Raw genomic sequence first — 17,430 nt, 5'->3', positions numbered from 1 at the left:
TACCTAATGCTTGCTTTATTTTTCCTTTCAGGCAACCTTGCATAATGAAATACTTTACATGGCTGGGCAGTTGGGACTTGACCCTTCCACAATGACACTCTGCAGTGGAGGCCCTACTGCAGAACTGGAACAATCACTAAACAATTGTGAAGCAGTGGCCAAGTGTTTCAACTGTTCTATAGCTTATTCTGCAATTGTCCTTATTATTTACTGCTCAGCATCCATCACTTCTGATCAGAGAATCAAGATTCAAGAAGGGCTGGAAACTTTCCTTAGAGAAAGAAAACTAGATGAGTTAGATAATGGGTGTGTGTCTAAGGTGTCAAATTCAATTATTCTATACATTCTTGTTCCTGACCTGCCAAAAAGGTATTACAGTATTACCTTCTTTCGGTTGATGTGTATGATTTTGATGTCATCTTAGCTTCAAGACAAAACCTGCTTGTATTTTTGTTTTGGTGTATGATAATTCCTTCTTGTCTTCAAAGGCTCATCTTTTGATCCATGCTGGCTGCATTATCATTTAGGGACTTGATCAAGTGCTCAATTTCTCTAATAGAATTTGACAAGGATATTTGAGCATATGCATTCTAAAGTATCTAGACACCTAAAAGCACTTCCCTCATTTTCAAGAGAATTTGAACTTTTCTCTTATTGCTGCCTGTTCTAGTTTCAAAATGTTTTCAATGCAAAAGTTTTTTTGTGTGGTCCACATAGGTAGGCCTTCCTCGATGGTCCACCTAGTTTTTTCCACATGGAAATATGAGATAGCAATTCCAACTGTTGAATAAATACTGAACAAACAGGATTTGAATTTTGTCCAAATTTAGTCATGTTTTCAACCATTTTTCCAAATGCATGTCCTTTTACTGGCCTCTTAAAGCTTTAACTTACCATGTGGTTAACTCCAAGCTGAAAGTTGACATGTGAGCAGGGGACCTTTGGCCCTATCTGCCCATGAAATTTGGGTCCGACCTGATCTGCCATGTGGCAGATATTAGGGCTGCACAGGAAGGCTTTCCTATGTTGGCTGGCAAGAAAACAGACCCGACTTCTTCAACATTGGCATGTAGTCTTTGGCTTAATTATCCATAGGATTATGGGGGTTTCTACTATAGAGAAAATAACATTAGCACTAATTTTCTCCACAACAGATGCATCATTCAGCCTGATGTTCCTGCTTTAGATTTTCTTTACCTGAGTTCACTTATAGCCTACGTATTCTACTCATTTCGTTTATTGGTTTATATTGTTTTTTTAAGTACTCATTCATAGTGGATGTGTTACATTTTGTATTATTTTCTTCCAGGGCACTTGCGGAAATAAAACCTGTCCTTTATGCTCCAGAAGATAAGGAAACCCTGCCACAAACTGATGTGCAAGACCCATCTTGCTTCACATTGCCTAATTACTGGGGCTTTCAGCACTCATGCTGGCATGATTCTTGCTACAGGAAATGTGTTATTCATGGAAAAATGTGTGCAATTATCCTATGCATTACAAATGAACTTGCAACAAAGATTTGTTCCGAATCTCTTGACTGTGATATGAACCAAGGAGACTGCCAGTATTCAGTCAAAGAGAAAGATATGCAAAGGATAACAAGGTTTTGTGTTTATCTTCTTGATAAATTATTTCTGGGGGATGTTTTCTCTTGGGGAGACATTACGGTCAGTTTCTCTCCTTGATACAATGTTCATTTTCTAATAAAGATACTTCTTCGTACAACCTCGTCACTATAATTGGTTTATCTGTTTTTTTTTTTTCCTGATTGCTTGTTATTCATTATTATATCGTTCTTTATACTGCAAAACAATGGAAAGATAACTTTGTGTACTGTACGGTTATTTTTATATTTACAATTTGTCAGAAATCTGCCTGATATCTCAAGTCCAGTAAGGTGGATAAGCTTGTGCTTATTTGGACGCATAAGCGTCCAAATAAATATGAGTGACACCATATCTGCAGCTGAACGCAATGACCCTTTGGTAGGCATGGTGTTTGAAGATACCACCACCAACAACAACAACAACTCAGCCTTATCCCAACTAAATGGGGTCGGCTACATGGATCCTAGAAGAAATTAATAATATAAAAGTAAAGGGAAGGAGCACACAACAAAGACACAAACTCTAGAGCATCGCCAACTTAGCTACGAACTGCATCTTAACTGCTCAACATTCCGCTCCTAACTTCGAAAATGGCATGTATTACAACAACAGCGTCCCAACATCATATCCCAATTAACTGGTGTTGGCCACGTGGATCTTCGCTCTCCAATCAGCTCTATTTGAAGTCATACAAGGAGCAAGGCCTGTCTTTCTTCACCACTTCTCCTATGGTTATCTTAGGCCTGCCTCTAGCTCTTTTGGTTCCCTCAATCTGAATCAGGTCGCTCCATCGAACTGAGGCATCCAAAGGCCTTCGTTGAACATGGCCATGCCACCTCAAACGACTCAAAGTTTATCATGAATCTGAGCTACTCCTAACCCAGCTCTAATATGGTCATTCCTTACTTTATCCTTCCTAGTTCTCCCACACATCCATCTCAACATCCTCATCTCTACAATGCCAAGTTTATTCATATGACACTTCTTCACAGCCCAGCATTCCGCACCGTACATAATCGCTGGTCTAATGACAATCCTATAAAATTTTCCTTTAAGCTTTAAAGAGATACGCTGATCACACAGAACTCCAGATGCACTTCTCCACTTCATCCACCCTATTTTAATCCTTTGGGAAACGTCGTCTTCTATGTCGCCCTGCTTATTTACAATTGATCCCAGATATCTAAAGTAATCACTTTGCTGGATCTCCCTCTCACCAATATTAACCGTTTCATTATCTGTCCTCGAGTTGCTAAAGTTACACACCATATATTCGGTATTAGTTATACTTATCTTCAGACCTTTTGATTCCAAGGTTGATCCCCATAGTTCCACTTTGGCGTTAATCCTTAATTGTGTCTCATCCACCAAAACAATATCATTTGCAAAGATCATACATCAAGGGACCTCATCTTGTATGCCTCTAGTTAAGTCATCCTTGATAAGTGCAAACAAATAAGGGCTTAAGGTTGATCATTGGTGTAACCCAATTAAAATTGGGAATTCACTGCCTTGCCCCCCCTCCCCCCGCGCCCCGCTCCAGCCGCTCTAACGCTAGTCACCACATCAGCATACATATCTTTAATTGTGCCTACGTATTTACATGACACCCTTCTCTTTTCTAGGATATTCCAGATTAACTCTCTAGGGACTTTGTCGTAGGCTTTTTCTAGGTCTATGAAGACCATATGGAGATCTTCTTACCCTCTCTATATCTTTCCATGAGCCTCTTCTTGCCCTCTCTATATCTTTCCATGAGCCTCCTAAGTAAGAAAATTGCCTCCATCGAGGATCTTCCAAGCATAAAACCGAATACCACCAAAGCAACCAAAGTTTGGATCTGATACTTCAGCCTTGGAAGTGTATCCCTCTTGCATCACTAATCAAAACCAAAAATTTTGGTTGAAACCCGTACATTTTTGCCAACAAGTTTCGATAAAGAGTTTTGAGGCCCAAATGTCCAAATTATGTCCTGAAACTTCTAAGAAACCCTTTTTAGGCCCTCTAAACATAGTGAAACCTTAGATTTTAAAAAATCACACCTAAAATGATAGTTTGACTTCAGACCCTAGGTTGGTAGTGTACATTGTATACATTCTCTAATATGGCCTATTCCACACAATGTTTAGTACTAGAACACATGTAATTCAGGTAAAACAACTTAAATATGCATTAGGAATGACAACAACAACAAAAACAAACTCAGCCTTATCCCAACTTAATGGGGTCGGCTACATGGATCCAATCAAATAAAGTAGGTAAAACTGCGAAGTGAAAGAGAAGAATGGGAAAATGAGATGAGAAGTGAAAAATGAAAAATGACAAGTGGACAAAGGAAAATACAAGAAAAGTGAAAGAGGAAAGAGGCACAGCCTAGCAAGTCAGGAGAATCTTAGCTAAATAGGGTCTGCTACATGGATCGTTGACCTCCAGTAGGTTCTATCTGAGGTCATACATGGCACGAGACCTAGACTATGCATGTCCTTTCTCACAACTTCTCCTATGGTCATTTTAGGCCTGCCCCTTGCTCTTATAGCTCCATCAATCGGAATCATATCACTCCTTACTGTGGCGTCCTTGGGCCTCCATTAAACATGACCAAACCACCTCAGACGACTCTCTCGGAGCTTGTCATTGATCGGAGCAACTCCCAAGTCAGCTCTGATACGATCATTCCTTACTTTATCCTTCCTTGTTTTTCCACACATCCATTTTAACACCTCATCTCTGCCGCACAAAGCTTCTCAATATGACACTTCTTAACTACCCAACGTTCTGCCCTATACATTATAGCCGGTCGAACAACGGTCCTATAGAACTTTCCTTTTAGCTTAAAGGAATACGTCAATCACATAGCACTCCGGACGCACCTCTCCACTTCAACCGTCCCACTTTAATTCTCTGTGAGACATCATCTTCTATGTTACCTTCCTTATTATGATTGACCCCTAAATATCTAAAATAGTCACTTTGTGGGCTCTCTCTTTCGCCAATTTGCACCATGTCAGTATCCATCATAGTGTGACTAAAATTACACATCAAATACCCCGTCTTCGTTCTACTAATCTTAAAACCTCTTGTTTCCAGGATTGATCTCTATAGCTGTAACTTAGCGATAATCCCTGCTTTTGTCTCATCCACCAAAATGATATCATCGGCGATGAGCATACACCACAGGACCTCGTCTTGAATGCTCTAGGTTAAGTCGTCCATGATAAGCGCAAAAAGATAAGGGCTTAAGGCTGATCCCTGATGGAGCCCAATCGTAATTGGGAATTCCTTGCCTTGACCTCCCACAGATCTCACACTAGTCACAACGCCCTCATACATATCCTTTATTATATCCACATATTTACTCGATACCCCTCTTCACTAGAACCTAACGAATTAAATCTCTAGGGACTCGATTATAAGCTTTTTCTAGGTCAATAAAGACCATATGGAGGTCCTTCTTGCTATCTCTATATCTTTCCATGAGCCTCCTCAATAAGTAGATAGCTTCAGTCGTGGATTTACCTGGCATAAAGCCAAATTGGTTCACCGAGATATGGGTCTCTCTTCTCAAACGAGCTTTAATAACCTTCTCCTAGTGTGGCTCATAAGCTTAATGCTTCTACAGTTATTGCACCTTTGGATATCACCTTTATTCTTGTAGATCGGGACTACAATACTTCTCCTCCATTCTTCTGGCATCTTCCTTGTGTTCATAATCCTGTTAAACAGATTGGTTAACTAATAAACCCCACAACTTCCAAGGGTTTTCCACACTTCTATCGGAATCTCATCTGGGCCTGGAGTCTTTCCTGTTTTCATCTTTCTTAAGGCTTCTTTAACTTCTGCCATACTAATCTTTCTTACATACCTCTGTCGTGTGATGTCTTGAGGAGAGATGCAAATGTCTAGATCATTTCTACTCAACCTATCTCCATTTAGAAGGTCACAAATATACTCATCCCATCTCTTCACGATGTCCTCATCCCTTACCAACACTCTTCCATTCTCACTCTTGATGCACCTCACCTAATCGAAATCTCTACTCTTCCTTTCTCTCATCTTAGCTATCATAAATATAGTTTTCCCCTTCTTCAGTGCTTAGGTAGGTATAAAGATCCTCATATTTCTTCGCCCTAGCTATCCCCACAATCTTCCTAGCTTCGTTTCTGGCATCATAATACTAGAACATAAAATTATAAACCATTCATAAATCATACATCATAAATGGTTCATTATAAAGAGTTAAATATATCAAAGTCAACAATACAAGCAAGTCACCCCTATGCCCATCCTAGAGTCCTAGTATGGTAGTACCGCATCGAGTTCTGGACAAGATCAAAACCACTAGAATGTTGTTGTTGTTGCTGAATCAAATTATCCTCTGATTGTATCACCAAAGCTGGCCATGTCATGGTATGGCGAAAGAAACGCTTGAAGTCCTCTATAGCAGCCCTATAAATGGAATTGTCCACATACTGAAGGTACCCTGCCCTAGGGTATAGATCTCTGAACCGAGGAACTCAACCAAGAGACATTGCTATTGGATGGTGCCTATGGAACGGGCATTGGAACCAGCACTGACACTTGCATGTATGGTTGGGGGCTGAGAGCGAGAAGATATTGTCCAAAAAAATCTGACTCAATGTGTTTCTGACCCTCATACTTGGAAGGTAATAACAGTAACGTGCTAAACTACCCATAGCCACCATACCCATGAGACCCTGCATAGTCAGAACTGGAGCTCCCTGTGGCATATGATGGTGCACACCATTGCCCCCGGGCCTACTACTCTCCTCCAAACCTAGGCCTTCGAGAGTATTAGTTAATAAGCTTGTAGCATCGATGGTTATGGACTCCATGCTATCATCCTCCTCAGGTAGTGGTATGAATCGGTGATGCAAGCCTCTCGAGTAGCCTGCATATGTGGGGGCACGTGCACCATGTCAGCACCCTGTGTGGCATGATTGAATTGATTCTCGCCTATGAAGTGGATCAACTCAGGCTCTGGCTCTGGTTGGTGGTACCCCTTGTGCATCCCTACAAATCTATCACCCTCATCATCACCACCACCACCATCATCATCATCACTACCATTAGATGGAATGGTGTGCGAGTATGGCCACTAAAATGTAACAAGTCAACGTCCTCATCATCATCCCCGCTAGCCTGAGACTCAAAAGGTGGACATCAGTACCTATCTGACTAGCTATCTTGGGATCGGGCCTACCCCTAGGTTGATCCATGAAGCGGACACCTCGACCCTCACCACTCATATAGGGGATCCTCATCATCATCTGACTCCACATGGAAAATGTTGGCAAGCTCGATTGGATCTTTATCACCCTCCATGCCCTGGCGTATGTGTTGCATCTTCAGTCTCATGTTATAATGCACATACACCAATAGCTCCAATCGTGTGACCCAATCATTTCGCCTCTTGGAGTGAATGGGTGAGAATGTACTCCAATTGCACTTGCATCCAACGGTGGAACATATTTGGGAGAGCTTCTTTATTTCTATCTTTCTCAAGTTAGATGCATCACTCCCATAAAGCACCTACTATTCACCTACATTAGAGTATTAAGATTATTTAAGTGATTGTACTTGGTGTGTATATATATATATATGAATTAAATGGAGACAAAACGACAAATAATGCAGTTAACCAAGAGCTATGGTTTCTTGACCAGACTTTGTGGCTGCACGACTGAAATTCCCAAGAGCATCCCTGAAGGTCTTTATCTAGACGTATTTCAAACTTATGTGATGTTCGCATTAATACAAAATTGAGTAATTACATTCCTTATAAGTACTTAACAAACTAGAGGGAAGGACTGGCGAAGGGGTTTTTATTCCACGAGGTGAGGGTACCTCGACAGGGAGGGGTCAAGAGTCCAGGGAGGCTGATGCCCAAGGTCCTGCGGGGTCACCTCGGCGGGGGAGGGGTCGTTGAAAGCAGATGAGGCGGCAGACTAGGGAGGAGCTGGCGGAGGGCTGCAATGATTTGGCTGTAGCAGTGGCCCCTAGCGCTGGAGGTGTTGTCGAGACGGAAGAGAGGACCTCTCCTTGCGTTGCAGAGGAAGGGGAGCTTCTTGGAAGGACTCTTGTAGCCGGAAGGGTTCTGATACTTGAAGCCGAAAGGGATCAGACAGTGGTGTTGGAGTTCCCGAAAGAATCTTGTAATTCGGTAGGAGTAGAGAATAGACATCTGTTGTCTTCTCTTTGCGAGGGCACTGAGCCTTTTTTCGAAGGGGGCGTGGCTCCGGCAGGGTCGAAGGATGATGGGCAGGCGCCAGCTTCAGGGCAGGAGGAGTCGAGCCGTGAGGCGCTGTTGGACAGTCTGAGGGCCTTCAAGGCCACTCTTCCGGACAAGGTGAGTAGGCTGATTGAGAGGCTGCTTGAGATACGTGAGGGGGCTTTGCCTGGCCGGGAGAGGCCTCCAGGGGCAGAGCCTGAGTCTGCTCCAGTGGGCCGAGGTGCAGGGAGGCGTTTGCAGCAGCGAGCTATTTGTCTAAATGCAGCCTTGGTGTATAAGAGGAAGAAGATCAGAAAGGCCAGGACGGGGAGGAGAGCTCTTGAAGGGGCCCAGAGGCGTGTAACGAGATCGATGAGGTCGGCAATTGTCTCCCTAAACTCTCTTCAATGAGTTGCATTTTTTGGAATGCGCGCGGGGTTGGAAACAAGCCCACTTGTAGGCGTTTGAAAACTCTTGTAAGCTTGCATAAGGTTGCGATGGTGGGGATAGCTGAGCCTAAAGCTCAAGTTGCCAAGTCATGCTTAGAGAAGTGGCAGATAGGGATGGATGCAATCCACGCTTCGGACAGGTTATGGATTTTCTGGAGGTCGTCGGTTCAAGTTAGGGTGGTTGAGGAGCATGGGCAGTACATCACGGTTGAATGTGGAGGGGTGGGGCAGGCTCCTATGTCCTTACCTTTGTTCATGGTTTATGCTCGAGGGTGGAGAGAAGGGAACTATGGGAGAGACTGGAAGCCTTTTCTCTTTCGGTTACCTTGCCTTGGGCTGTTGGGGGGGATTTCAACGTGGTAGCATCTTCGCTGGAGAAAGTGGGCAGCAGGCCGGTGTGCTCCTTATCTTTGGAGGAGTTTGGTAGATTCTGTAACAGAGCAGCTCTTATTGATGCTGGTTACAGTGGTAGTATGTTCACCTGGTCCAATAACCAAGCAGGTGCAAGTAGGGTTATGGCCAGGCTGGACAGGTTTTTGGTGAATGTGACTTGGGCAAATTCTTTTAGCAGGTTTACGGTGACTCATTACAGCAGGACCTGCTCGGATCATGCTTCGATTGGCCTCTCTTTTGGGGTGGATGGCCCCCGCACTGGGGCTGGTTTTAAATTTCAGCAGATATGGCTCAGATACCCAGGTTTCCATGATTTTGTCAAGGGTCAGTGGAAAAGGCCGGTGGTGGCTTCACCTCTGGGGGTTTTGTACTTGAAGCTCAAGAGACTTCGTATAGCCCTGAGCAGTTGGAACAAGGAGGTGTTTGGAAACATACATCAACAAGTTAGGGATGTAAAGGATGCGGTTTTCAGGGCTGAAACGGAGTTTGACTTGAGGGCTGATGACACTTCTAGAGATATGCTTGGGGCAGCCAAGGCAGATCTCCAGGAGGTATTATTGCAGGAGGAGATCTTTTGGAAGTAGAAGTCCAGGGTTACTTGGCTACAGGAGGGGGATCGAAACACGAAGTTCTTTCATGCTACGGTCAATGTGAGGAGGAGAATGACAGGGGTGTAGAGGATAAGAGGTTCTGATGGAGAGTGGATTTCTGGTGTGGAGGGGGTGCAAGAGGAGGCAATGCGCCATTTCTCAAAGATCTTTACCGCCCAGGGCAGTGTGGTGGATGAGGACCTGATTTCTTTGATCCCCTCGCTGGTCTCTGATGCTGATAATGCCTTGCTATTAGAGACTCCCTCAATGGAGGAGGTGAAAGGGGCGGTCTTTGCTTTATCCTGTGACAGCGCGCCAGGCCCAAACGGCTTCACGGGGCACTTCTTTACTTCCTGTTGGGAGGTGGTGGGTAATGATGTGTAGGCTGCGGTCAAGGAGTTCTTTGAAGGGGGGGACTTGCCTAGAAGCTTTACGTCTGCCAACTTGGTTTTGGTTCCGAAGAAAGATAACCCAGAGGTGATGGTGGACTTAAGACCCATCAGCCTGTGCAACTTTTCTTATAAGATTATTGCGAAACTCATTACTACCAGGCTGGCAAAGATCCTGCCTCTATTAGTGGCGGAGGAGCAGGGGGCATTCGTCCAAGGAAGGTGTGTCCATGATAACATTTCCATTGTGCAGGAGATGTCCCAAGAGCTAAATAGGAGAACAAGGGGCGGTAATGTGATTCTCAAACTAGATATGGTCAAGGCGTATGACCGGCTGGAGTGGAGTTTTTTATGGAAGGTCCTTGCACAATTTGGGTTTGGTGGCCGCTGGATTGCTCTGATCAAGAAGACGGTAGAGAACTGCTGGTTCTCTGTTGTTCTTGGAGGCAGACAGTCAGGATTTTTCAAGTCTTCCAGAGGTATGCGACAGGGGGATCCACTGTCGCCAGCCCTATTTATACTGGCAGAGGAGGTGTTAAGTAGAGGTCTGAAGGAGTTGTTCGCGGAGGGGTATGCTTCTTTTTTAGACTCCCCAGAGGATGCCCTGGGATTTCTCATAGTCTATTTGCAGATGACACGATAATCTTTACCAGGGGGTTGAAAAGCTTGTTAAAGCAGATTATGGGTTTTCTTACCAGATACGAAGGATTCTTGGGTCAGCTGGTCAACAAACAAAAGAGCTGTTTTGTGGTAGGAACCAGAGCTACGTAGTCTCAAACCAGAATGGTGGCGTCGATCTCGGGGTTTCCGCAGAGGACACTGCCTATCACCTATCGAGGGGCTCCCCTCTACTGTGGAAGGCTGAAGATTAATTTCTTTGATAAGCTGGTTGACTGGATCAGTAGCAGGGTGGCATGGTGGAAGGGGAAGCTGCTCTCAGCAGGGGGTCGGCTCACCCTCTTAAAGCATGTCCTCTCCTCTATCCCTATTCATGTCTTTGCCACGATGGATCCCCCGAAGGCTGTGTTGCGGAAAATGTATGCCATCTTTGCAGATTTTCTTTGGGGAAGCACGGAGTGGGGAAGGCGGAAGCACTGGGTCAACTGGCAGAAGGTGTGCAGGCCAACGGATGAGGGAGGTCTTGGAGTGAGGTTACTGGAGGATGTGGGGTTGGCGCTGAGGCTCAAGGGCATTTGGAGGGTCTTGACTGACCACTCTCTTTGGATTGAGTTCTTTAGGGCCAAGTTCTTTAAAGGCCTTCACATCTCCCTGGTTGATCCGAATGGGGTAAGGTCAAGATCCTGGAGGAATGCCTTGGCCTACAAAGGGTTGTTGATGGACAGATCTCGTTAGCGTCTTGGGTCGGGGGAGGTTTTCTTCTGGCTGGACAACTGGTCTGGGGCTGGTCCGTTGATTGATGCAGTAGATAATGGCCTGCAGGTTGATGTGGAACTGTGCCTTAAAGATGCTTTAGAGGAGGATGGCTTTTGGAAGCAGGACTTACTAAACCAAATCGATGAGGTGACGATCAGGAATGACATTACTTCAGGAGATTTTCGTCTCTCAGCTAGGGAGGATATTCTGCTGTGGACTCCCGCAAGTGATGGTGTCTTTTCGGTTACGTCAGCCTGGCATGAAATAAGGAGAGTTTCGCCTGCTGTCCCATATGCTAGCTGGATCTGGAACCAATCCCTCCCAGTGAAGGTGGCTTTCTTCACTTGGCAACTGCTGAACGAGAAGATCCCAACCGATGACGCATTAATGTCGGTAGGGATTCCGATGGCTTCCAAGTGTCTCTACTGCAGAGAGCCTAGGATGGAGACATCAGACCACTGTTTGATTTCGGGTGGAACTGCAACAAAGGTTTGGGCCTATTTCTCTCGGCTGCTTGACATTGAGGTACTGCCAACCCAGGATGTAAGAAGTCGGATTACCCAGTGGCATGCATTGGCAAGCAAACGCTACCTCAGTGCTTTTATTATAGGGTTACTACCTTCCTTGATTGTTTGGGAGCTTTGGAGGGAAAGAAATAACAGGAGGCATGATGAACAAAGGCGCACGGCGGTCACGATTATGGCTCGCATTAAAGCCTGGGTAAAAGAGCTTCCTATGCCGGCGAAGGTGAGGAAGGGGGGGTCTGCTAGAGACAGGTTAATCCTGCAATGTTTTGGGCTTAAGGCTGTTCCACCTAAACTTCCACGCCCCCTCCCGGTTTACTAGTGCCCACCTCGTCATTCAGTTAAGCTGAATGTGGATGGGGCGTGTAGGGGCAACCCTGGAGAGGGGGGGGGAGGAGGAGTGATCAGAAATACGGGTGGAGCTGTCCATGCAGCTTTCTCTAACTACTACGGGTTGTGCACAAACTCTCAAGCTGAACTTAGAGCTTTGAGAGATGGTCTTAGATTGTGCCTGGAGATGGGGTTCAAAAAGGTAGTGGTGAATTCAGATTCGGCCAACACAGTGAGAATGGTAATCCTTCGGAGGTACAGCCTATGGAAAGGGTGGTATTGGTTCAATGAGATTTTAGCGCTCATACAGGCTACTCAGGCGACAGTGGATTTTGTGTACAGAGAAAGCAGCAGAGCTGCTGATTGGTTGGCTAAGCAAGCTTGTGAGACAGGGTCTTCGGTCACTTTCCTGCAGGATAATTTGCCCATAGGAACCTTCCAAGAGATTATCAAGGAGGATAGGGAGGGCCTGCCGGTCCTTAGAGTTTAATGTTGTTTTTGTGGGATTGGGGTAAGGTGGAATGTTCCCCCCTGTATTCATAATTCTTTGATGTTTGAATAAAGTTTTGGGGCTGGCCCAGGTCCCAGATAAGTTCGGGTTAAAAAAAAAAAGACCAACCAAGTCTCACCGCATTATTGCACCTCAACTGTACAATTGGATTTGGCTCAAACTTGGCCACCACATTGTTCTCTGCATCTATCAATGATTGATCCATCCCAAGTTGACGCTTGTATTTGTACTTGGGATTGAGATAGTATGATAGGAATTTTGAAGATTTAAATGGAATGTAAATTAACTTAAAGTACCTTAAAATAAAAGTATAAAACGTACTAGCCCTATGCAGTGGATGCATCAAGTGCTTCTCTCATCGATCCTTACCAATATTCAGGTGTGCCCTCCCACCACAAGGTAGTGCTGCTCTCACACGTTCCTTCATCATCTCTATGATTGCATACAGGTGTGGCAAAGGTAGGCTTCTTCTCAGAGTCGACCATCCTCAATACCTTTACCATGGCTCTAGTATAAAAATGACCTTCTTCAGGTCCTGCCGGAATTAGTAACTAGAGATGGTCGCATGTGCTGCCCTACCCTGCAGTGAACCCGATTCCCTCCCAACTAAACCAATCCTTTGAAGCAAACATGGACCTCAGACCAACCATCTTCGCCTTTTCAATGCAATGTAGTTGTTGGCAAATCGAGTAAAGTCAGACCTCCCCAAATCTCCACCGTTCTTCTCCCTTAGTGGCTATAAAGCATATCCATGGTTGTAGACAATATAGTCACTTGTCTTGCATGCTCGACCACACCCGCTACCATGGATCTCTTCCCCATGTCCTTGAGCATGAGGTCAATGCAATGGGTGGCACATGATGCCCAAAAAAGGTGGTACCTGCTGTTGTGCATCAATCTCTCACCAACCTTCTTAAAGTTGCTCCCATTGTCCGTCACCACTCGGACAGCGTTTTGTATCCCCACCTCCTGTACAACATCTTTCAGCAACTTATAGATATATTTTGCATCTTTTTCTTAGATTCATCCACAAACTTCAGGACCATGAAGTTGATGATGCACTATCTCGTGGGTCTAGTCTAACTATCAAACATCACAGTCACTCAATAGCTCTCCCATGTCCACTTCCATGTATCAATGTACTCTTCCAAATCCTCCTTTTGGTGGGGCAAATAGACATTCATCAATTCATATGCAGTGAGCCCTTTCACTCCTGGGCCGGCCTTCCCTACAGTGTCAAGTTTGGTCTGGTAGTATGGTCCCTCAGTGGCATTAGCTAGGCTGCTTTTGAGAGAAGAAAAACTTTGAAACGGCATCGCCCACTTTACCTTTCCAATCACCCCAGTCTTGCTTACATCTGGTACTGGTGATGGGGCTGCCCTCACACTCCATGATCTCTTGAAAGGCAACTCTCCCTGCTTCTGCTTCTTCCTCCTCTCCCCTGCCTCTGGTGCAGCTCTGTAGAGCCACAAGAACCAGCTCCTTTCCCCATCTCTACAGCCCTAACCCTCTCCACCCGATGTGTGACTTGGCTCGCTATGTAACCTGCCGTATCTGTCTCCTCTCTGCCTCCATCAGAATCATCAAAGTCAGCCCCTGCCGTTGGTGGGTTTCTCTCTAACATTACCTCATCAAACTCCTCTCTTGCCCTTTGCTTTTCCAACTTCCTTTGTTTTCCTTCCTTCATCAAGGTTGACACGACCTTCTATACCTCAATAAGGACCCTGGAGGATTTGGCCACATCCCTGTAGTCACCAACCTGATGCCACTTCAGTCTAGTGTCCCCCTTGAATTTATTATCTTGCCACAATAATTACATTGTGATCTTTTCTTATCATTCCCTATAGTTACTCCACGTTTCCATGCTGTCTCCATTTCCACTGTCAACCATTGTGCAATATACTTAGCTCTAACATTGTTGCATCAAAAAATACATACATTATTAGCTATTTTACATCATTTAAAACTCCTAAATAATCGTATAGTTATTTCCTATTTTTTCCCTAACTCATATTTTTTTTCTTGCAACAACAACTCAGCCTTATCCCATGGGGTCTGCTACATGGATCCTTGCAATCCAATCAGCTCTATTCAAGGTCATCCTTATATTTTTTCTTGATTAAAAATAAATTAATTTTTTTTTTTTTGAAATTATAATGCCATAATTTATCAAAAATAATAATATAATGAGACATTAATCATCATCATCAGTTTATAAATACAACAACAATTCTTTCATTAGTTTTAAAGAATTTCCAAACCAAAAAAGGAAATTTTCCCTATTTCTTTTTAATTTTTCAAAATAAATTTTTAGATCCAGAAAATAAAATAAATAATTTTCAGACAGGGAAAAAAAAGACTGCGTGAGGTCGTAGATCAGCTAACAGTGTAACATTTATAAAATTGAGCTTAAAAAAAGGGTGTACCCAGTGCACGAGCCTCCTACCACTGCGGGGTCTGGGGAGGGTCATAATTTATGCAGCCAGCCTTACCCCTGCTTTTACAGAGAGGCTGTTTCTCGACTCAAACCTGTGAACACTTGGTCACAATGGAGCAACCTTTACCGTTGCACCAAGGTCCACCCTCTATAAAATTGAGCTCCAAACACTTAAGTATTAATCTTTTTTTTTTTGTCAAAATTTTATTGCAAGAAAATCATTTTTTTACAAAATTTTTAAGAATGTTTAAAAGCATTGAAATAAATTCCGGCTCTGTGAAATTGTAGATCGGGTTACAGTGTGCAACATATAAAAAATTGAAGGCCAACCACCAAGTATTTATCCTTTTCTTTCCTTTCTTTTGTTTTGTTTTGTTTTGAAAAAGTTAGTTTTGGGGGAAAGTAGTATACCTCCAACTTTGAATCCTGCATAAATCTTCTAACAACGCAGCAAATAGTTGTTTCCAATGTGTTTCTCTACTGCCCAAGTACTTATTTCAACGTTGTACAGTAGTGATTTGTACAGTAGTGATTTGGCAAAAAACAAAACTAGGTTTTACCCCCTTCTCTGGTGCAACTTGTTGAAACGAACGAAATGAGTCAAAATTTCGTCCCATTCCGTTCGATACTTTGCTTTAATAATAAAAGCAAAGTAACGCATGATATTTCAGCAAAACGAAATATATGACCAAAATTATGGTCGAAATCTTGACATCTTGGATTCTTGGGTATCAACCCATTTCGGTTGATACTTTGCTTTTATAAGTAATGTTTCGCATGATATTTCAGTGAAACGAAATATATGACCGAAATTGTGGTCAAAATGTGGACGTTCTTGGGTATGACAGGCTGTTTCATTTCGATAGCTTACAACACCAAAATATTTCACTTCGCGAAATCTCAACGAAATCTAGAACCTTGTTCTCTGCCTTTTTCACCTTTACGCCCCAATCAAGCAGAACATCTCAACTTTGAAGATCCTTAAATTTGAGCTTTGCTGCAAATCACTGAGAACCAACATGCTTACAAATTTTGATGCTTTCCACTTTGGGTTGATAGTCGGAATATACATATGCCTTTACCTTTCCACTGAACTGTGATAAGTGGTAGGACAATGATGAGCCTCTTTTGCCAAGCAGTTTGTCTTTACCTTATAAAGAAATTTGGGGTTAAGACAAGGGCAATCAAAGGTAGGTTACAACTTCTTAATTCACCACTATATATATATATATATATCCTTTAAGGTAATGCAGCCATGTATTCCTTAAATTATTTGGATATTCAAGAGATTGTATATGACCAATTATAGCGTAGTAGGGCCATAAAAAAGGCACTGTCAAGTGTTTTGGTCATTTTTGGCTATTTGTTTGTGGGCAATGATCCTGTGCCTGCTGAATTTTGGCTTCTTCATCAATGTATTTCTTTGTGTTATTTGAGGCTGACAGAATTGAAAATGATTACTACCCCCTTCCATGGTTTGTTTTAGATAGCCTGCTTAGATTTGGCAGGGCAACATTTGGTACATATTACTCTGTGTTTGGTCTGTTACCTATTCATTGTGTACTTATTGGCTGATTGGCATTTCATCCATGTGGCACATCTCAAGACTCAATCTCTATAATAATTTACTATTACCATTTAGTGTTTTGTGTTAATTGGTTTTGTGCCTTCGATCTTTTACTAGGCATAGCAGTTTTCTTGATAGGGTTATTTCCCTATTTGTCTTTTGGATCCTCTTGAGGTTTTGTTCTACATTGTCATTTTTTCTTTTTCATACCATGTATCTTTTTCTTTTGCAGACCATGAGGTTTTACTTCCCAACAAGCCTTTGTATGTCTGCGGATATGTTGTCCCTGATAATCACAGATGCCTTCACTGAATTTGCCAAGATGAGTCAGAGAATCAAGGTGGGTAATGAGCCCATCTTCAATGTTGTTCCTGTCTTGGGTGCTGGTCAATCTGCCACATCCATGGACGATGTAATCACTTGTGAACTATTTGCCACGAGACTCTGAACTTATTGTTTCATTGAGTGGAGATGGTTTGTGATCTGATCTCTGGTGTAATTTGCTATTACGGTCAGGTTTTCTTGTTTCGAGATATTGTTACCTTGTACTCTTAACGATTATTTAGTTCTTTCTGAAGTATTTATTCATTTCTATCAATCAAATCCTGCTGAGTTTTTTACAGTGGTGGTGATGGAATTATGTTTTAGATACCATATCACTAGTCTTCAACCAAGAATGATGTTTTCTTGATTCAAATGCTCTGGTCAAAGGGCTCGCTCTGCATGATGCAGATTCCACAGAAGCACTTGAAGCATCTCACCAACATATGTATATACCAAGTCTTAGCTCATGTTCAGATTAATGCACATAGATTGAAGAACGGTAGCAATCCGACATCATAACAATGCAATGCTACACAACCACTAAAAACTATCAGTGGGATCCTATGTTTTGAGTAGCTGATACAATTAAAAAGGGTGTACCCAGTGCATGAGGCTCTTGCCATTGTGAGGTCTAGAGAGGGTCATAATGTATGCAGCTTTACCCCCATTTCGGGGAGACTGTTTACCAACTCAAACCCGTGAC

General features: G+C 43.3%; 1 protein-coding gene across 1 annotated transcript in view; it reads left to right on the top strand.

Moving 5' to 3' along the window:
• LOC122638863 (diphthine--ammonia ligase) overlaps positions 1-16,954 on the top strand; it is a 32,705-nt gene extending 15,751 nt beyond the window's left edge. Inside the window, exons 10-12 of the mRNA XM_043831715.1 lie at positions 32-369; positions 1,310-1,670; positions 16,636-16,954. Of these exons, the coding sequence (XP_043687650.1) occupies positions 32-369; positions 1,310-1,670; positions 16,636-16,851 (915 nt within the window). The 3' untranslated portion in view covers positions 16,852-16,954. The remainder of the gene's footprint in view (positions 1-31; positions 370-1,309; positions 1,671-16,635) is intronic.
• Positions 16,955-17,430: the final 476 nt, after the last annotated feature.

This window comes from Telopea speciosissima, chromosome 1 (genome assembly GCF_018873765.1).
Source record: "Telopea speciosissima isolate NSW1024214 ecotype Mountain lineage chromosome 1, Tspe_v1, whole genome shotgun sequence".
Taxonomy (NCBI): Eukaryota; Viridiplantae; Streptophyta; class Magnoliopsida; order Proteales; family Proteaceae; genus Telopea; species Telopea speciosissima.
This window is presented reverse-complemented; position numbering and strand designations above follow the sequence as displayed.